The sequence below is a fragment of the Hippopotamus amphibius genome, chromosome 3 (genome assembly GCF_030028045.1).
Source record: "Hippopotamus amphibius kiboko isolate mHipAmp2 chromosome 3, mHipAmp2.hap2, whole genome shotgun sequence".
NCBI classification, from domain to species: Eukaryota; Metazoa; Chordata; class Mammalia; order Artiodactyla; family Hippopotamidae; genus Hippopotamus; species Hippopotamus amphibius.
In genome coordinates this window covers 67,218,061-67,240,442 of record NC_080188.1, presented here as the reverse complement: position 1 = coordinate 67,240,442, position 22,382 = coordinate 67,218,061, and the positions used below count along the sequence as shown (strand labels likewise).

Below are 22,382 nucleotides of genomic sequence, written 5' to 3'. Positions count from 1 at the left end.
CTCTAGCCAACAAATGATAATTTTTAGCTGTATTTAATCTGTAAAGAGAAATTCTATATGTAAATTATTTTGTACAACATTTTGAGTTATAAAATTTAGTTTCTCTCTTTTTTTTTAAAAGAAGAGCCCGTGTAAGCATTAGAAATCTGCTTTTCAGAGGTGGATTTCACGAACAAAGTTTATGGTTGGAATTATGACACTGCCATATTTGCTAATGATAACATGCTGGGAAATACCTGTGTGCTGCCGCACTGGAATGCACTCCATTAGTGTTTGAACTGCTGCACTTTGGGACTTTTAATTCTTCACGAATTCTATTTCCACATTTAATTATGGAAAAGACATGAGGGGAAAGTTGCATAGCCCCTTCATTAATTTCACTGTCGATGAAAGTGGCAGTTAGTAATTCTTCAAGTTATATTACATCATTCACTTAAAATAATGCAGCGCCGTGCTGAGTTTGCTTCAATTAAGTCATATTTTATTTGCTAATGATTTTCCAAGTTGACAATGACCTTGAAGATGGTATTGTCAACACTTTTTGACATAAGGAGAGTGTGATTTAAGAGTTGAGTGCATCAGTTTCTTCTTTATTTTCTGTCTGTATTTTTAAAAGCCTTTTAAATTAAATTTCCTGATTGAACATTTACCTGAGAACTGCAGAGGTGAGTTAAGTAGTTCACATGGTTTAAATGAGATGAATTTCAGTGTATACACAGGAAAAGGATTTTGCTGGTGTCTTGAATGGTGTGTGTGTATATGTATTTGTGCATGCATAATCTTTCCTTCTACTGGATTACCTTAAGAATTGTTAAACACTTGACCTGCAGAATCACAATCATTAACCTGAAGAAAGCTTCTTAGACATAATTCCACTTGGACATAATTTCTCCTGAAATGTTGTCTTAAAGAATTACTATAAAACTGTAACATACTTTTTAGGGTATAAAAATATAATGTTAAAGATGATTTGTCAAAATGCTCTATTTTAAAATCCTGATTTTATTTTTACAAATCTATAGGCTATTAAATCAATATATTAGATATGCTCCTGCCTGAAAGATAGAAAATATCTGGCATATCTAACATGGCTATATTTATTATATTAGAAGAGAGTTCTGCATTTATTTATTTCACTACTTATGCCTAAAATCTTCACAATTATGAAATTTTGCTTCATTTCTAAGTAAAAATAAAGTGCAAGTGAGAGTTTTCTCTTTCTGCCATCAAAACTGTATATGTACTTTAAAATCCATGCCTCTATTAAGTAATTTCATTTGAAAGATGATCTAGAACACTTATCTTAGCAAAAAAGTGTTGCATGGCTCAGCATTCTTTCCTTTCCTGCAGCTCTGTGGGGTACAGCAGTCTTCAGAGTTGCCATTGACCCAAATGAACAGGCTGCTTTTCAACAACTGTAGTGGATGCCATGGTTTCTTCCAAGACTCCTCTACTACCATCTGCTGCACTGCTGGACATGTCAAGCTGTGCTGTTTTTCTGTGCTATTCTGCTAGGTGTTATGGTATTTGTCTCTGCACCCCCAGACCCAAAGTCTTTGGATGATCTGACTGCCTTATTTCCTTTTGTGTTATACTCAGAAGTGCTGAAGCAGTGCATCCCCTATGCATTAGAGAGATTCGTGGGATAGCCCTTTCGATTTTTATTCATAGCTCTGTTCCTTCTACAATTGAGAAGGGTCTGGGCTTGGGAGTCATGTGTCAACTAGACAACCTGTTTATAGTAATAACAACAATAATAATAATATCGTCTTTGGTGCTTTATAGTGTTGTAACTTCATAGTGTGTTAAAGCTGAGCATCCATGGTGAAGAGGGGGAGATATCTCTCTGGTCTTTGTGTTGAAGTTCATTAGAAGGAATCTGCATATCAATAAGCTAGGGACATCAAGACCACTTACTGTGCTGGAAATATTCCTAGTGGAAATAAGGATTAATCCTTTTATTTATGTAACAAGTCTTCCCAGGCTTTATGGGGTTGTGGGTACTACAGGGAGTCACAATTATGTTAGTAACTCAAATATATGTATGTTGTCTCCTCCTGTTGATATGGTGGACCTCCAGCCTTCTGCAAAGTTCCCCTTCACAGGGGCTTCTGGAAAGGCTGTCTCAATCATGCTCCTGAACAAGTCTGTTTCCACTGAGACAGCTTCTGCTCCCCCAGGCACTTCAGTCTCTTGCCAGATGGTGCTCTCTGCTGGGCATTTCCACCCATGTACTCCATCACAGCGAAAGCTGCATGATGAGCTGAGGTGAAGCTGGGGGGATAATGCTCTTCTCTCTTTGTGTTATACTCTATTAGATAGACAGGTCTAAGAGTAGCATTTTTACCAGTGTTTTTTTTTTAAATAAATTTATTTATTTATTTATTTTATTTAATTGGCTATGTTGGGTCTTTTTTGCTGTGTGCAGGCTTTCTTTTAGTTGCTGTGAGTGGGGGCTACTCTTCATTGTGGTGTGCGGGCTCCTCATTGCCATGGCTTTTCCTGTTGCGGAGCACGGGCTCTAGGCTCCTGGGCTTCAGTAGTTGCAGCACATGGGCTCAATAGTTGTGGCTCATGGGCTCTAAAGTGCAGGCTCAATAGTTGTGGCGCACAGGCTTAGTTGCTCTGCGGCATGTGGGATCTTCCTGGAGCAGGAATAGAACCTGTGTCCCTTGCATTGGCAGGCGGATTCTTAACCACTGCGCCACCTAGGAAGCCCACGGGTGTTTTAATGAAATAGGTCTTTTAGATTTTTATCATAGCCCTTTTGCACCCTGTAGAACACAGGCATAAATCCAGTGGGGGATTGTCTGTTAGAAGGCAACTTCAGTCAACAGAAAATACTCAGTAGTTAGCATTGCCACTCTTTTGACAGTAAGATTTTCTTACTGGGCGTGGGTTATCATGATTAGCTGCTTCCCATAGGATAAGTTTTCGGTTTCACCTTCTGGTTGATTTTCACTGGACATTCCAAAATATGTCTGAATCTTATTTGGACATAGCTAGTAACTCCCTATTTCTATACCCTCAGTTCAAACATCCTCTACCACCCCAAGCAAGGAACAAACAAGGAGATTTACTAAAATTGAAGCAGGGGATACCTTTAGAAAAACTGTAAATCAATTTCTCTTTGAGATTGCCATCTATGATAAAAGAATCAACAAAGGTCCCCTTTTACTTCATGCAAACATCAAAGTTCTGTCAGAGATTGTGTTGGCCCCTATTTAATTCTTTAAGGTCAAGTGGGTATAGAAGGGAAATCTTGATTTTATTGCATTTGTATTTTATAATATTTGAGGGCTAGTTTGTGGTGGTAACTTCTAGAAAGTAAAACATGTTTTGACGTAGTAGGGAATTTTAGTGCTGTACCAGCTTATTTTTGGATTTTATTGTGTCACCCCAAAGCTTTCTGGAGTGGTGCCTCTCTAAACTAGGAAGCCTGTCCTTGTTAGGGGCCAGTGGCAGTGCTTCCAGTTTATTTCCAACCATCCATGGCAAGAATGGAGTGGGTTTTAGCTTTCTTTCATCAGTTTGTGTAATGGCACCAGTGCAAATAAATCTCTAAGGTTATTAGCAGGTTTAAGAATTGCTCCCTACTCACTACCCACGAGTTCTTCCTTACCTCCAGTTTCTATCTTTCTGGGGATGTTAATAGGGTTCAGCTGAGGTTCTCTTCGCACGCAGTGAGGTCTTTTTCCAGTTCTGGTCGCTGCTGTGCTATATTTTCCAGAAATTCTTTGAAGTGAAATGTGAATGATACCTTCTCTTAGTTTCTAGTACTAATAATTTGTACTATTGTACACTATCTATTTTATACTCTTCTTTTGAGATTCTGGTGGGAGTAGGGCAGATATGGGTTTGATTCACCAGTCTGAACTGGAATTATGTTTTCTAATCAATTAATTGCTATTTATTTCATTAATATTATTTATAATGGTGATTGAGAGAGATTGGTTCTACCACTCAAGAATAGTAATGGTCACCTAGAACAACTGACACACTGTTTTATGCAGTTAAACTACAAGTTTATATTACTGGGATTTTATTCAGTATACATATTAACTGTTTTAATAATTGTTCCTATTTTAAAGCTATATTTTTACAAATATGAATTAAAAGTAAGTGAAATAGACTAAAGTTTACCTTTTACCATCAGTTAAAAAATAAGATTTTATAAGTTTCTTAAATGATTGCTCAGTTCAGAATGTATTAACACAAGAGAATTCCTATAAGAGAAGCTGCTGTTCTTGTTTCATACTTTATTATTTTATTAGTTTCTAATAGTAGGCATTTTAACTTCTCTAAAGTGAACTCTTTGGGGAGCCATTCTTAATTTTGGCAATTATTATAGTGGGTGTGAAGGATGATGATTGCCGATTTCTAATGTTGCAAATGACTTCTTTGGCATTAGAGTACTGATCCTGACCTCAGACATTAACCATGAAATGAATTGGGGGAAGTGTTAATTTTTATTATATATTTGTTATTCTATGAAAACTTTACGTTTTTGAGTATCTTATGGACTTAAATACCAGGTAATTAGAAGTTATCTAGTATCTGTTGGTGATGTGTGAATTTATATTAATTTCTAAAATTAATTTAATTTCTATTTAAGTTGTTTTTGCTAGGCTTTCCCATTCCCTAAAAATCGTGCAATTTTGCCCTTCCTCCCCTTTGTAAATGATGAGGAGCTAATTTTCATTGCCTTTAAGATTTTAGATCGTTGAGTGTACTGCCAAGAGGAAAGGTGTTCATATCTATTGAGGATATGGTAAACTAGAGGCCCTTCTCTGGGAATCCTGGTTGACTCAGGAGTGTGGTGGGACATAGCGGTGATAACTTAGGTTGAGATGTATCAAGGAAAACTCTAGCATTTACCAGTGGAAACTCCTTGACTAAGGCTATCCTTGCTTTAGACTTAAGTAAAGTTAAACATTGTTTCATGATTTATTTAAACTGTCTCTAATCGTCACTTTTTTTTTTTTAAGGATTTTTCCAAGGTAACTTTGAAATACAAGGGGATACATTTCGGCAACTCTTTGGGAAGACTAGCCTTACCTATAAAGTCAGGGCCTGGTCCTGGACAGTATGATATAACCCAGTAAGTAAAAAAATGTTATATCTTTACTGTAGTTTTTGACTATAAATATTCTAATAATTTAGAGTAGGTTATGCTGTTATGAAAGGAAAAATCAATATGAAAAACGTCAAGAAATACTATATTTTAGAGCAACCCATATGAAAACTATTGCTTTTCCATCTGCCAGATCCTATGCTACCTGTTTTACATGTATTAGCTCATTTAATCGTCACAAGTCTCTGTGTAGTTACTATTGTTATGCCTATTTTATCAGTGAAAAATGAAAGGATCAAAGAGAATAAATATCATATTTAATATCATGTAGCTATTAAGTGGCAGAGCTTGACATTAACTGAGGCCTTTTCAATTATGCAGCCCAAGTATCTAAATACTAAAATATATTGTTTTTAATTACAAGACAGACAAAAGATCAGAGAAAATATGAAAGAAGGTGACCAGGATTCTGCATCTTGTTTCAGGCTCTGGTGTCCATTCTTTTGACTACATGATGGATTTAGAAGGCATTCTCAGTTTGAGTCAGAGCTGTAACATTAGGTTGAAGTTAATATTTATAAAGTCTAACTAGGAAATATATTTCTTGTAAAATAATTCTTTCTGTCTTTATTTTCTCCTACTCTTACAGCAAGGCCTTAGCCATGAGTCCATGGAAGGCACAACTGAGTAACAAATACCATGTTATTCTCAGAATCTATCACTGCTTTTCATGATTTAATTTTTAACAGGTTCCAGCTTATCTGCCTGATCCTTTCTGTCTCATAGGATGAGTTTTCTAGCAGCAAGTCCCACAGTGCTACCTATCCAATGCTGGACAGATTCAGACACATCTGTATACCAGCAGCGAACATAGTTTAGGCTCTTGTTTAAACTCCCCTGCTACTATTCATTCATTGAACAAACATTGTTTGAATTCTTGCTATGTCCTAGTACTAAACTTAGTAAATGAGAATAAAAGAATAAATCATGGCCCCTGTTTTTAGGAATTTATACCCTATTCTATTATACTTTTCATTGTTTCATTCTCCTAATACGGGAGATATACCATGTATTTTTATTTTTTTAGTAGTTACACTAGAAGTTCAACATGTATATACAGCTTAATGGGATCTAAATTTAATCTTTGTCATTCTAAATAAAACAAAGTGTGTCAAATGCTCCAACCCTGCTCATCCTCTTGACATAATGCTTTTGTTTGTCAGTATTTTACTCTTTTTCTTTTTCCAGTTTGGCTGGTTTGCTTTCTTATCTATCTATCTGTCTGCCTGCCTGCCTGTAAGTTTTATTGAGGTTTAATTAACATTAAGTAAAATTAACCCTTTTTAGGGTGTGTAGTTCTGTGATGATTGTTTTCCATCCATTCCACTACACATCTAACTAAGTACCTCAGGTAAGATCAGTACTCTGTCTAATTATGTTGCTCTGATTTTGCTTGATAGTTTTTTCCTAACAGTCCTTTTTACTTTTCCAGTCCCACTCCCATTCTCCTCCTATTTTTTTTGAAAAATAAATGTCTGCTTGACTTTATTTTTCATTTTTTGGCCACATCACACGGCTTGCAAGATTTCAGTTCCCAGACCAGTGATTGAACTCAGGCCCATTCCAGTGAAAGTGTGGAGTCCTAACCACTGGACTTCCAGGGAATTCCCTCTCCTATTTTTTAAATGTTACTTTCTCTTTGAGCTTTGTTGTTTCCCTTGTTTCTTCTTTTCTTCTGTTTGTATTTTCACTTTTGCTAGCAGGAATGTATCCATATAGACTGCATTCCTAACTGCATCAGATATTTCACCATTTCCATAATTTGTCCGCTCTTTGGTTTTGCTGCCTTCACTGTATCTTTTATTTGGACTTGTCTTGGTTCCTTCTGGTAGTTGATATTTTCTACTTTTTTTTTATTTTTGACTTTTTGTTTTATTGATTGAGTCATAATTATTCTGGGAGATTTGATAAGGTATAAAAATGGAAATACTTGGGTATTGCAAATGGAAAGATGAGCTCATAGGTTTCTTTTAGGGAAAACACAGACTTAAATGATATGTGACCCTTTTGATATCCCAAATATGAATTTTTTATCCATGAAACTATTTGAGGTTTTGAAAATAAGTTCGTGTGGAATTTCATGCAAAAAAATCAATGAAGTGAGCATTTGACAGTGAACTGAATTGTTACATACATGTTTAAATCATAGTAATGTCCAATCAAAAACAAATGGCAATTATGTAACGTAAGCATTTGTTTTTATGTTATCTGTTTTTTGATCTTATGTTCAGTATAGTTCATTGGAAATGTTTAATATGAATTCTTTTCAAAATTCTTTTTAAGGATTAGAAAAAAATAGCCTATTTATTTGTTTATTTATTATTATTAGGCTGCATTGGGCAAAAATAGCCTATTTAAATATTGTTCTTAATAATAGCTAACAGTTATTATATACTTACTGTGGGTTTTGTATGGCACCAAACACTTCACATATATTATCCACTTTAATCATTACAATCTTGAGAATTAGCTATTACTATTTCCAATCACAAATGAAGAATCAGATCTTAAGTTTAGAGAAGTTAGGTGATTTGTGTAAGGTCACACAGCTAGTAGGTAATAATGTTAGGATTCACATTAGGCTGTCTGACTCCAGAGCCTGGGCTCCTCCTCACTGCTTACTTGGTTTATTATTCTTACTTGTGTAAATTTCAATGAAAATAAGCTTCCCTTTCATTTTCAAAGATCTTTCTTTATGCCTTTTTCCTGATTGTTTTATGATTTAAATAGCATTGACTATTTTCCCCTTATTTTAGTTAATAGTTGAAATACCAAGTGATTTGAAATTTTAAAGACTTTTTAGGGTGAATAAACTACACAGGAAACTTTTTTTGGTAGCTTTTTATTTAAACTCATGACATAAATTCTACATTTTGTTTTCTTTTTGGAGTCATTATTAAAATAGGTATATTATAACACTCTGAATTGGAAAATGCAGATCTAACCAGTATAAATGAATACATTTGACAGAGTCTAGGATATATTGGCCTAATACACCCAGATATCTTATTGAATACTTTTTAAGCAGGAAATGTTGATGCAAAAATATTCTCTTAGCTTATAGAGACATTTATGTCTTTGAAGTTGAGAATAATTTTTTTTTCTGAATTTTCTGAAGGAAAAAGGTACCACATTATGAAAATATTAACATCAAGAAAGATCAACAGCAAAATCATTGCTCAAATTTCCCACGACTTTATGAAGCAATAATATTGCAGGAGGAAAAAAAGGTAAGTTGAAAAGTAACTATTTCATCTACTTTCAGATTCTAAGGTCACTGAATCTTATTATCACAAAGTTAGAGTACTCGTAGATCTGCTGTTCTTTTTAGGTAGTTGTCACAGTGATTTTTGTGGAAGGAGCTGAGGAACTGTATTTAAAATTTCCTTCACATGATAACTATCTCTGCTTGAACACCTCTTATGATAAAGAACTCGGTACCCCTGAGGTTTCTTGTTTCACTAGTGGACTACTCTGTTTCTTGCAATTTCCTTCTTAAGCTGACCCAAATTTACCTGCTTTTTGTCTACTTATTCTCCCTTTTCCTATGACTTCTTTTAAATCTCCCTTTAACTCTTTTCTAGTAAGGATAATACCTTTGACTATTCTCAGTATTTATCTTCAAGATAACTTATCTTCCCTTGAAGTTATCTAGGGATCTTCTTCAGTTTTTGAATCTTTCTCTCTTTAAAATATGACATTGAGAACTACGAATAATATTCTTGGTGCAGTCTGATTAACACATAGTAAGATTTTTATCTTCATTGTTCTAGGTAGTGTATATTTATCAATATAAAAATCTAAATGCCATTAAATACTATTTTGTAGTTATGTTTTGCTTTAATCATTTGGAACTTGTAGGCACAAAAACCTTGGAATTTTTCCCTCTACTATATTATATTTAAACTTGAAAACTTGAAGATTATAGGATAAGCATTCAAATGGATCATTTAGAATAAGGATAAATGTTTCTCAGTTGAGAAATCAGTGAGCGTTTCAATAGGATTTTCTCTGCACTTAATTTCCTCGGTCTTCCCCTGAATATTAATCAGCAAGGGAAAATTTTGTTTATAGAACTATTAGAAAAAGATATACTAACAGAGTAATGTAATGTGATTGTTTTCATAGAATAACAATGATAAATCTCAAACAAGATAAAAAGTATTAATTTAGAATTGTGAGAAATGTTGCTCTATAGTTTTCTTGTAATGTGTTTATCTCATTTTAGTATTAAGATAATGCTGGCCTCATAGAATGAATTAGGAAGTATTCTCTGTGCTTATATCTTCTCAAAGACATTGTAGAGAATTGGTATTTTTTTTCCCCTTAGATATGTGGTAGAATTCACCACTGAGTCCATCTGGGTCTGGTCCTTTTTGTTTTGGAAGGTTATGAGTTATTGACCTGATTTTTTCAGTACATATAGGCCTATTCAGATCATCTGCTTCTTCTTGTGAGAATTTGGTAGATTGAGTCTTTTGAGGAATTGATCCATTTCATCTAGGTTATCAAATTTATGGACATAGAGTTGTTAATAATATTCCTTTATTCTTTTAATGTATATGGGAACTGTAGTGATGTCCCCTCCTTCATTTCTGATATTAATAATTTGTGTACTCTGTCTTCTTTCTTAGTTTGCCTGGCTAGAGGTGTATAAATTTTATTGATCTTTTCTAAGAACCAGCTTTTGTTGCTTTTCTTTACTCATTTCTTGTTTTCAATTTCATTGATTTCTTTTTCTCCAATTTTTATTATTTCTTGTGTTCTGCTTACTTTGTATTTAATTTGTTCTTTTAAAGATTTTTCCTAAGGTGGAAACTGAGATGCTTATATGTGTTTTCAGTGCTATAAATTTACCTGTAAGAGCTGCTTTTTCTGCATCTCACAACTTTTGATTAGTTCTGTATTCATTTTCATTTAGTTCAAAATATTTTAAAATTTCTCTTTTGAGATTTTTTTCTTTGACCCATGTGTTATTTAGAATTGTGTTGCTTAATCTCCATGTATTTTTTGATTTTCCAGTTATCTTTCTGTTATTGATTTCTAGTTTAATTCCATGATGGTCTGAGAGCAGACATTGTATGATTTCTAGTCTGTTAAATTTGTGAATGTGTGTTTATGGCTCAGAATATGGTCTATCTTGGTAAAAGTTCCATGAGCTTGAGAAGAAGGTGTACTCTGCTGTTGTTAGATGAAGTAGCCCATAGATGTCAATTATATCTAGTTGGTTGATGGTGTTATTGAGTTCAAGCATGTCCTTGCAGATTTTATGCCCACTGGTCTGTCCACTTCTGAGAGAGGGGTTGTGACATCTTCAGCTGTGATAGTGGATTCATTTATTTCTCCTTGCAGTTCTATCAGTTTTTGCCTCACTTGGTTGCTGCTCTGTTGTTAGGTGCAAACACGTTAAGAATTGTATCTTCTTCAAGAACTGACCCCTTTACCATTATGTAATGACCTTCTTAATCCCTGATAACTATCCTTGCTTTGAAGTATATTCTGTGTGAAATTAGTATAGCTATTCTCACTTTCTTTTTTTTTTTAATAAATGTATTTATTTATTTATTTTATTGGCTGTGTTGGGTCTTTTTTTTGCTGTGTGCGGGCTTTCTTAAGTTGTGGTGAGTGAGGGCTACTCTTTGTTGTGGTGCACGGGCTCCTCATTGCTGTGGCTTCTCTTGTTGTGGAGCACAGGCTCTAGGCACGTGGGCTTCAGTAGTTGCATCACATGGGCTCAATAGTTGTGGCTCACGGGCTCTAAAGCACAGGCTCAGTAGTTGTGGTGCACAGGCTTAGTTGCTCCGCAGCATGTGGGATCTTCCTGGAGCAGGGATCGAACCCGTGTCCCCTGCATTGGCAGGCAGATTCTTAACCAGTGCGCCACCTAGGAAGCCCCCTCACTTTCTTTTGATTAGTGTTAGTGTGGTATGTTTTTCTCTATCCATTAACTTTAAATTTATATGTGTCTTTATATTTAAAGTGGGATTCTTGTAGACAGGAAGACTCACTATACAAGCATAGTGAGATCTTTGATCCTCTCTGACAATCTGTCTTTTAATTAGTGCGTTTAGACCATTGACATGAATAATTATTGATATAGTTGGATTAATATCTACCATATTCATTACTGTTTTCTGTTTGATGCCCTTGTTCTTTGTTCCTGTTTTTGTTTTTTCCACCCTGCCCCGCCCCGGGCTGTGCCATTTGGCTTGTAGGATCTCAGTTCCCTCTCCAGAAATTGAACCCAGGCCACAGCAGTGAAAGCCCAGAATCCTAACCACTAGGCAACCAGGGAACCCCCCTCTTTGTTCCTATTTTTCTTGTACATTGTTTCCTGCCTCTTGTGGCTTTAATTGAGCATTTTATATGATTCCTTCTCTCTCCTTTCATAGCATATAGCTGTACTTTTTTTTAAGTGTTTGTCCTAGAATTTGCAATGTATGTTTAATTCTAGTCCACTTTTAAATAATACTGTACTACTTCATGGGTGGTGTGATACCTTATAATAAAAAAATCCTAATTCTTCCTTTTCATTGCTTGTATCACTGCTGTCATTCAACATATATAAGCATACAAAACATATACATATATGTGTATATATGTCCATAAGATATATACATAAGCATACATAATTGAATACATTGTTACTGTTGTTATTTTCAGCAAACTATTATCTGTTAGCACCATTAAGAATAAGAAAAATAAAAATTTTTATTTTACCTTTACTTATTCCTCCTTTGATGCTCTTCATTTACACAGATCCAAATTTCAGACCTATATTATTTACTTTCTTTTTAGGAAAATTAACATTTCTTTTAAGGCAGGTCTACTGACAACAAATTTCATCAATTTTTGTTTGTCTAAGAAAGTATTTCTCTTTCACTTTTAAAGGATAATTTCACAGGGTACAGAATTCTAGTTTTTTTTTTTTCTCTCAGTAGTTTAAATATTTCACTACACTCTTTTCTTGCTTGCAGAGTTTCTTCGGAGAAGTCAGGTGTAATTTTTGTTCCTCTTTATGTAAGGTGTATTCTTCCTCTGGCTTCTTCCAGGATTTTTTTTTCTTTATCTAATTCTGTGTTTTAAGATTATATGCCTACTTGTAGTTTTTTGGACAGTTATCCTTGTTTTGGGGGCATTGGTGTTCTCTGAGGTTCTTGGATCTGTTTGGTGTCCAACATTAATTTGGGGAAATTCAGTCATTATTTTTTCATGTGTTTCTTCTGTTTCTTTTTCTCTTTCTTCTCCTTTGGGTATTCCCATTACACACACATATAAAACCTTTTGTAGTTGTCTCCCAGTCTTTGAATAGTCTGTTTTGATTTTTTTTCAGTCTTTGTTCTGTTTGCTTTTTAATTTTGGACATTCCTATTGCTGTATCCTCAAGGCTAGAGATTCTTTCCTTGGCTTTGTCCAGTCTGCTAATAAACCTACAAAGGCATTCTTTATTTCTGTTGTTGTTTTTTTGTTTTATACACATATCCCCGTATTCCCTCCCTTCCTTGACTCCCCCCCCTCGAGTCCCCCCCACCCTCCCTGCCCCAGTCCTCTAAGGCATCTTCCATCCTCGAGTTGGACTCCCTTTATTATACAACAACTTCCCACTGACTATTTTACAGTTGGTAGTATATATATGTCTGTGCTACTCTCTCGCTTCATCTCAGTTGCCCCTTCACCCCCCGCCCCCTCCCGTACCTCGAGTTCTCCAGTCCATTCTCTGTATCTGCATCCTTGTTCTTCTCACTGAGTTCATCAGTACCATTTTTAGATTCTGTATATGTGAGTTAGCATACAATATTTGTCCTTCTCTTTCTGACTTACTTCACTATGTATGACAGATTGTAGTTCTATCCACCTCATGACATATAGCTCCATCTCATCCCTTTTTATAGCTGAGTAATATTCCATTGTATATATATGCCACATCTTCTGTATCCATTCATTTGTTGATGGGCATTTAGGTTGCTTCCATGTCCTGGCTATTGTAAAGAGTGCTGCAATAAACATTATGGTACAAGTTTCTTTTAGGATTATGGTTTTCTTTGGGTATGTGCCCAGTAGTGGGATTACTGGATCATATGGTAGTTCTATTTGTAGTTTTTTAAGGAACCTCCAAATTGTTTTCCATAGTGGCTGTACCAACTTACATTCCCACCAACAGTGCAGGAGAGTTCCCTTTTCTCCACACCCTCTCCAACATTTGTTGTTTCCAGACTTTGTGATGATGGCCATTCTGATCGGTGTGAGGTGATACCTCATTGTGGCTTTGACTTGCATTTCTCTGATGATGAGTGATGTTGAGCATCTTTTCATGTGTTTGTTGGCCATCTGTATGTCTTCTTTGGAGAAATGTCTATTTAGGTCTTCTGCCCATTTGTGGATTGGGTTATTTGCTTTTTTGGTATGAAGCTGCATGAGCTGCTTGTATATTTTGGAGGTTAATCCTTTGTCCGTTGTTTCATAGGCAATTATTTTTTCCCATTCTGAGGGTTGCCTTTTAGTCTTGTTTATGGTTTCTTTTGCTGTGCAAAAGCTTTTAAGTTTCATGAGGTCCCATTTGTTTATTCCTGATTTTATTTCCATGATTCTAGGAGGTGGGTCCAAAAGGATCTTGCTTTTTTTTTTTTATTATTTTATTTTATTTTTTTTGGGGGTACACCAGGTTCAATCAACTGTTTTTATACACATATCCCCATATTCCTTCCTTTCCTTGACGCCCCCCCCTCGAGTCCCCCCCACCCTCCCTGCCCCAGTCCTCTAAGGCATCTTCCATCCTCGAGTTGGACTCCCTTTGTTATACAACAACTTCCCACTGACTATTTTACAGTTGGTAGTATATATATGTCTGTGCTACTCTCTCGCTTCTTCTCAGTTTCCCCTTCACCCCCTGCCCCCTCCCATACCTCGAGTTCTCCAGTCCATTCTCTGTATCTGCTTCCTTGTTCTTGTCACTGAGTTCATCAGTACCATTTTTAGATTCCGTATATGTGAGTTAGCATACAATATTTGTCCTTCTCTTTCTGACTTACTTCACTATGTATGACAGATTGTAGTTCTATCCACCTCATGACATATAGCTCCATCTCATCCCTTTTTATAGCTGAGTAATATTCCATTGTATATATATGCCACATCTTCTGTATCCATTCATTTGTTGATGGGCATTTAGGTTGCTTCCATGTCCTGGCTATTGTAAAGAGTGCTGCAATAAACATTATGGTACAAGTTTCTTTTGGGATTATGGTTTTCTTTGGGTATATGCCCAGGAGTGGGATTACTGGATCATATGGTAGTTCTATTTGTAGTTTTTTAAGGAACCTCCAAATTGTTTTCCATAGTGGCTGTACCAACTTACATTCCCACCAACAGTGCAGGAGAGTTCCCTTTTCTCCACACCCTCTCCAGCATTTGTTGTTTCCAGACTTTGTGATGATGGCCATTCTGATTGGTGTGAGATGATACCTCATTGTGGCTTTGACTTGCATTTCTCTGATGATGAGTGATGTTGAGCATCTTTTCATGTGTGTGTTGGCCATCTGTATGTCTTCTTTGGAGAAATGTCTATTTAGGTCTTCTGCCCATTTGTGGATTGGGTTATTTGCTTTTTTGGTATGAAGCTGCATGAGCTGCTTGTATATTTTGGAGGTTAATCCTTTGTCCGTTGTTTCATAGGCAATTATTTTTTCCCATTCTGAGGGTTGCCTTTTAGTCTTGTTTATGGTTTCTTTTGCTGTGCAAAAGCTTTTAAGTTTCATGAGGCCCCATTCGTTTATTCTTGATTTTATTTCCCTGATTCTAGGAGGTGGGTCAAAAAGGATGGCGCTTTGATGTATGTCAAAGAGTGTTCTGCCTATGTTTTCCTCTAGGAGTTTTATAGTGTCTGGCCTTACATGTAGGTCTTTAATCCATTTGGAGTTTATTTTTGTGTATGGTGTTAGGAAGTGTTCTAATTTCATTCTTTTACATGTTGCTGTCCAATTTTCCCAGCACCACTTATTGAAGAGGCTGTCTTTTTTCCATTGTATACTCGTGCCTCCTTTGTCAAAGATAAGGTGCCCATATGTGTTTGGGCTTACCTCTGAGTTCTCTATTCTATTCCATTGATCTTCCTTTCTATTTTTGTGCCAGTACCATACTGTCTTGATCACTATGGCCTTGTAGTATAGTTTGAAGTCAGGAAGTCTGATTCCACCAACTCCATTTTTCCTTCTCAAGATTGCTTTGGCTATTCGGGGTCTTTTGCATTTCCATACAAATCGTAAGATTTCTTGCTCTAGTTCTGTGAAAAATGCCATTGGTAATTTGATCGGGATTGCATTGAATCTGTAAATGGCTTTGGGTAGTACAGTCATTTTCACGATGTTGATTCTTCCAATCCAGGAACATGGTATGTCCCTCCATCTGTTTGTGTCGTCTTTGATTTCTTTCATCAATGTCTTAAAGTTTTCTGCATACAGATCTTTTGCCTCCTTAGGCAGGTTTATGCCTAGGTATTTTATTCTTTTTGTTGCAATGGTGAATGGGAGAGTTTCCTTAATTTCTCTTTCTGCTATTCCGTTGTTAGTTTATAGGAATGCAAGAGATTTCTGTGCATTAATTTTGTATCCTTCTACTTTACTAAACTCATCAATGAGTGCTAGCAGTTTTCTGGTAGAGTCTTTAGGGTTTTCTATATATAATATCATGTCATCTGCAAAGAGTGACAATTTGACTTCTTCTTTTCCAATTTGGATTCCTTTTATTTGTTTTTCTTCTCTGAATGCTGTGGCTAAAACTTCCAAAACTATGTTGAATAATAGTGGTGAGAGTGGACACCCTTGTCTTGTTCCTGTTCTTAGAGGGAATTCTTCCAGTTTTTCTCCATTGAGAACGATGTTGGCTTTTGGTTTCTCATATATGGCTTTTATTATGTTGAGGTAATTTCCTTCTATGCCCTTTTTCTGGAGAGCTTTTATCATAAATGGATGTTGAACTTTGTCAAAAGCTTTTTCTGCATCTATTGAAATGATCATATGGTTTTTATCCTTCAAGTTGTTGATATGATGTATCACGTTGATTGATTTGCGTATATTGAAGAATCCTTGCATCCCAGGGATAAACCCCACTTGATCATGGTGTATGATTTTTTTAATGTGCTGTTGCAGTCTGTTAGCTAGTATTTTGTTGAGGATTTTTGCATCTATATTCATCAGTGATATTGGTCTGTAGTTTTCTTTTTTTGTGACATCTTTGCCTGGTTTTGGTATCAGGGTGATGGTGGCCTCGTAGAATGAGTTTGGGAGTGCTCCACCTTCTGCAATATTTTGGAAGAGTTTGAGAAGGATAGGTGTTAACTCTTCTTGAAATGTTTGATAGAATTTGCCCGTGAACCCATCTGGTCCTGGGCTTTTGTTTGTTGGGAGATTTTTAATCACTGCCTCAATTTCTGTACTTGTGATTGGTCTGTTCATGGTTTCTATTTCTTCTTGGATCAGTCTTGGAAGATTGTATTTTTCTAAGAATGTATCCATTTCTTCCAGGTTATCCAATTGATTGGCAGATAGTTGCTTGTAGTAGTCTCTCATGATGTTTTGTATTTCTGAGGTGTCCGTTGTTACTTCTCCTTTTTCATTTCTAATTCTGTTGATTTGCATCTTCTCCCTTTTTTTTCTTGATGAGTCTGGCTAATGGTTTATCAATTTAGTTAATCTTCTCAAAGAACCAGCTTTTGGTTTTATTTATTTTTCTTATGGTTTCTTTCCTTTCTTTTTCATTTGTTTCTGCTGTGATCTTTATGATTTCTTTCCTTCTGCTCACTTTGGGGTTTCTTTGTTCTTCTTTCTCTAGTTGTTTGAGGTGTAAGGTTAGGTTGTTTATTTGATCATTTTCTTGTTTCTTAAGGTAGGACTGTATTGCTATAAACTTCCCTCTTAGAACTGCTTTTGCTGCGTCCCATAGGTTTTGGGTTGTTGTGTTTTCGTTGTCATTTGTTTCTAGATATTTTTTGATTTCCTCTTTGATTTCTTTAGTGATTCCTTGGTTGTTTAAGAGTGAATTGTTTAGCCTCCATGTGTTTGTATTTTTTGCAGTTTTTTTCCTGTAATTGATATCTAGTCTCATGGCGTTGTGGTCTGAGAAGATGCTTGATATGATTTCAATTTTCTTGAATTTGCCGAGGTTTGATTTGTGACCCAAGATGTGATCTATCCTGGAGAATGTTCTATGTGCACTTGAGAAGAAAGTGTAGTCTGTCGTTTTTGGATGGAATGTCCTTTAAATATCAATGAAGTCGAGATGGTCTAATGTGTCATTTAAAGCTTGTGTGTCTTTATTTATTTTCTGTTTGGATGATCTGTCCATTGATGTAAGTGGGGTGTTCACGTCTCCCACTATTATTGTGTTCCTGTCGATGTCCCCTTTTATAGCTGTTAGCATTTGCCTTATGTATTGAGGTGCTCCTATATTGGGGGCATAGATATTTACCATTGTGATATGTTCTTCTTGAATGGATCCCTTGATCATTATGTAGTGTCCTTCCTTGTCTCTTTTAATAGTCTTTACTTTCAAGTCTAATTTGTCTGATATGAGTATTGCTACTCCAGCTTTCTTTTGACTTCCATTTGCATGGAATATCTTTTTCCATCCCTTTACTTTCAGTCTATATGTATCCCTTGGTCTGAAGTGGGTTTCTTGTAGGCAGCATATAGATGAGTGTTGTTTTTGTATCCATTCAGCCAGTCTGTGTCTTTTGGTTGGAGCATTGAATCCATTTACATTTAAGGTGATTATTGACATGTGTGTTCCAATGACCATTTTCTTAATTGTTTTATGTTTGTATTTGTAGGTGTTTTCCTTTTCTTGTGTTTCCTACTTAGAGAAGTTCCTTTAGCACTTGTTGTAAGGCTGGTTTGGTAGTGCTGAATTCTCTTAACTTTTGCTTGTCTGGAAAGCTTTTGATTTCTCCCTCAAATCTGAATGAGATTCTTGCTGGGTAGAGTATTCTTGGCTGTAGGTTTCTCTCTTTCAGGACTTTCAGGATATCCTGCCATTCCCTTCTGGCCTGCAGAGTTTCTGTAGAAAGGTCAGCTGTTATCCTGATGGGTTTTCCCTTATATGTTGTTTGTTGCTTTTCTCTTGCTGCTTTTAATATTTTTTCTTTGTGTTTAATTGTCGTTAGTTTGATTAATATGTGTCTTGGTGTATTTCTCCTTGGGTTTATTCTGTATGGGACTCTCTGTGCTTCTTGGACTTGGTGAATTATTTCGTTTCCCATGTTGGGGAAGTTTTCCACTATAACCTCTTCAAATATTTTCTCAGACCCTTTCTTGTTTTCTTCTTCTTCTGGGATGCCTATAATTCGAATGTTGGTACGCTTAATGTTATCCCTGAGGTCTCTGAGACTGTCTTCTAATCTTTTTATTCTTTTTTCTTTTTCCTGCTCTGTGGCAGTTATTTCCCCCATTCTATCTTCCAACTCACTTATTCGTTCTTCTGCCTCAGTCATTCTGCTGGTTATAGCATCTAGAGTATTTTTAATTTCAGTTATTTTGTTATCCATTGCTGTTTGTTTTTCTGAGTTCTTATGAACTGTTTCTTGTACTTTCTCTATTTTGTTATCAAGATTTTGTATCATTTTTACTATCATGACTCTAAATTCTTTTTCATGCATTTTTCCTATTTCCTCCTCATTTATTTGGTCTTGTGGGTTTTTTCCCTGCTCCTTTGCCTGCATGGTGTTTCTTTATTTCCTCATGGTTGTCCAAACTTTTGGGGTTGCTTGTCCTGGCGATAGAGGTGTTTATAGAAGACTGTCCAAGCCTCAGACTAATGTCCAAGTATTGGATTAAACGAATATTAAGTCTGAAATGTCCAGTCTATATTTGCTGTATTTTTAGAATATTCCTCGTTTCATTTCAGTTCATAAACTGCAGCGATTGCTTCCTGAGAGGTGCTGGGAAGTGCCCCATTCTTCATGGACTTTTGTTGTCTTCTGCAAAATTTTATTGACTTAGGAATTTCTTCATCTAGTAGGGCTTTTACAGATGATTTCAAGTGTTGTTTTGCTTCCTCTCTGTCTTCATTTCACTGATACTCTGCAGCATTTGACAAAACTTTCCTTAAAATTCTACGCTTTGCTTCTCTCTCTTCATTATACCCTTTTATCCTTTGCTATCTCCTTTTCTTTTCCATCTCACTAAAGCTATTATTTCCTGAAAATTTTTCCACTAGCATTCTTTATTTGCTCCATTAATCGTTCTTAAAATAGTTCTTGGGATCACTTATTTTCAGAATCCTATAGGTTGCTTTCGAAAGCTCAGGCTCATCGACCTACCATGGCCGCTCTGGAATTAGATCTCTGTTGTTGTTTTTGATCTCTAGCATTTATTTTTAATTTTTTTCTTTTTTTAAGGATTTTCATCTCCCTGCTTGCATTGCTTGTCTATTCATACATTCTGTCTTTTTTATCCATTAGGACCCTTAGCATATTAATCATGCATATTTTAAATTCCTGATCTGATTGATTGTACCATCTGTGCTGTGCCTGATTCCTAATTCTGTTGCTTAATGTCTCTTCTATTGGTGTTTTTTGCTTTCTGATATTTGGTGTAATTTTTCCTTGATAACTGGATGTCTTAGCTTGGGTTGCTATAAAAGAATACCATAGACTGGGTGGCTTAAAAGCAACAGAAATTTATTCGTTATAGTCCTGTGAGGCTGGGAAGTCGAAGATGAAGGTGCCAGCAAATTCACTGTCTATTGAGGGCCTGCTTCCTGCTCTAGATAGTCATCTTTTTGCTGTGTTTTTGCATAGTGGAAGGGGCAAAGGAACTCTCTTGGGTGTTTTTTGTTTTTTTGTTTGTTTTTTTTAATAAAGGCACTAATTTCATTCATCCACGAGTGAATCACTTCCCAGAGGCACCACCTTCAAATACCATCATGTTGGAGGAACAGGTTTAAATGTGTATCTTGGGGGGACAAAAACATTCAATCTCTAGCACTTGACATGATTTATCAGGTAAAGAAACTGTTGAAAATATGCCTTTATTTATGTGGTCTGGGGGAGGAGACGTGTCCTATAATCCTATGAGTAGCTCTTAGTCTTTTAGTGAGCCCATGCCTCTGCACTGTGAACTTCACAATGTTTCTCAGTTTTTTCTCTCCCCTTAGCTGGAACAGAATGGCTAGTATGGAATGGAGTTGGGTATTTCCTTTATTCTATGTGAAAGGCTAAAGGTGACTGAGTATTTTCCTTACACCAGGTCTATCAGATGCTAATAATATTGCAGCAGTTTAGGCTGCGGTTAATTATATTATTCTGAGAGCAGGCCTTGTTAAGAAAAACAGAGTGCTCTGATATATTTCAAAATGGTTCCTTTCCCTCTAACCCTGCCGGAAGCATAAGGGGATTTTACTCTAATGTGTACAGTGAGAACCTAAGTCGAGCTTCTGGAGTAAATCAAGATTATGGGGTCCTCCTCTATGACTGAGGCCCTGGAGCTTTTAACTTTCAGACTTGTCTGCACTGAGCCTCCAGCAATACATCAATTATAGTTCGGATTTTCCTACCTCGCATTGGTTCCCACAGTGGCTTACTTGTAAGTTTCTGCTCTGGGAAGCTATGATTTCTTGTATTTGCCTATCTGTCTCTCCAGTCTTGGGGGCAGCCATTTGCCCTTGCTCTCTACTCACTCATGGATCCAAGAAGAGTTTGATTTTTCATTCTGTTTGGGTTATCACTTGTTGTTAGGGAGGAATTGCAACATTCAACATTCTTACATATGGAACTAGAAACTGGAAGTCAGGAAACAAATTTTTTAAACATAAAATATTTTCTGGAAGTGACATCTGCAAGATGGTGAAGTAAGAGTCCCAAAATTCTTCTCTTCCCATAAAATAATAACACTCAATAAACAATGATATGCTAATGAAAATAGCTCTGGGAAAGCTCTGGAGTGAAGAAGCTACAGAGACCTCAAGGAGCTCAAAAACTAAGGAGGGTCACACAGAAAATTGTAGGAGGCATTTTACCTGCATCACCTCATCCCTCAGTCCATCACAGTTTGACACCAAGAGGGATCCTACCAGTGAAACCTCCCCCAGCGTGGGAAAGCAGAGCAGAAGGGCTGTGGCAGCCCTTGTCACTGTCATGGACATCTGAAACTTTCACTAGTAAGGATACCCTCAGTCTTCACTGATGCTTAACCCAGTTGATGGAACTGCCTGTATTTCATGCTACTGTGCCTCTCTTGGAGAAGGAACTGCCATAGCCTCTGCTACCCACCCGCCACCCCCCAGGGCTGGATTCACCACCCACCTTTCACAACTCTGTACACAACCAAGACCCTGGCTTTGTGCCAATTCTCTGTGTGCCCACATCTCAGACACTGGCACCACCACTGCAGCAAGTATGCCCCTGCACTGGATCAGTTCCAAAAGGGATACCTATGGCCATGACTTCCCCCTGGGGAGAAAAGGAGAACAGGAGTTCAGTAGCAGCCCTTGACACTGAGGACCCGACAGCCTTTGGTGCTGCTGTGGATATCTGCATCCTTTGACGACATTCACCTCCAGTGTCCGAGTTTCATGGAGTGTATACTGCTGCTCCCTTTCTGAAGCTGGAACATCCACTATAGTCCCACCTCCCCTGGAGCTGGAGCCACCACACCCTACCTAGCTGGAGCCCTCACAAGCATCCGTAGGTTTTTCCCCACTGAAGCCAGTCCATAAAGTTGGGAAGAAGTAACTGCTTTCTCAAATCAGATATCAACAAGGCTATAAGAAACACAAAAAAATCAAGGAAATATGACACTATGAAAGGAATACAATAATTTTCCAGTAACTGCCCCCAAAGAAGTGGAAATCTTTGCCTGTCAATGAATTCAAAACTGTTGTTTTGAGGAAGCTCAGAGCTACAAGAGAACAAAGATAGACAACCCAATAAAATCAGGATAATAATACATGAATAAAATGAGAAGTTTAACAGGACGGAAATCATAAAAAAGAACCAAACAAATTCTGGAGCTGAAGAATACAATGGATGAAATGAAAAATGCAGTAGAGAGCTTCAATAGTACACTCAGTCGTGTAGAAGATAGAATCGGAATTTGAAGAGAGGTCATTTGAAATTATCCAGTCAGAAGAGAAAAAAGATAAAAGAATGAAAAATAGTGAGGAAAGCCTACACGATTTATAGGATGCCATCAGAGAGCCAATATACACATTTTGGAAATCTCAGAAGGGGTAGAGAGAGAGGGAAAGGGGGAGAAAG

At 36.6% G+C, this 22,382-nt stretch overlaps 1 protein-coding gene across 1 annotated transcript in view; it reads left to right on the top strand.

Annotated features, from left to right (window-relative positions):
* Positions 1-22,382, top strand: part of STPG2 (sperm tail PG-rich repeat containing 2) — a 646,188-nt gene that overhangs the window by 23,129 nt on the left and 600,677 nt on the right. Inside the window, exons 5-6 of the mRNA XM_057728986.1 lie at positions 4,989-5,101; positions 8,253-8,364. Coding sequence (XP_057584969.1) covers positions 4,989-5,101; positions 8,253-8,364 — 225 coding nt within the window. The remainder of the gene's footprint in view (positions 1-4,988; positions 5,102-8,252; positions 8,365-22,382) is intronic.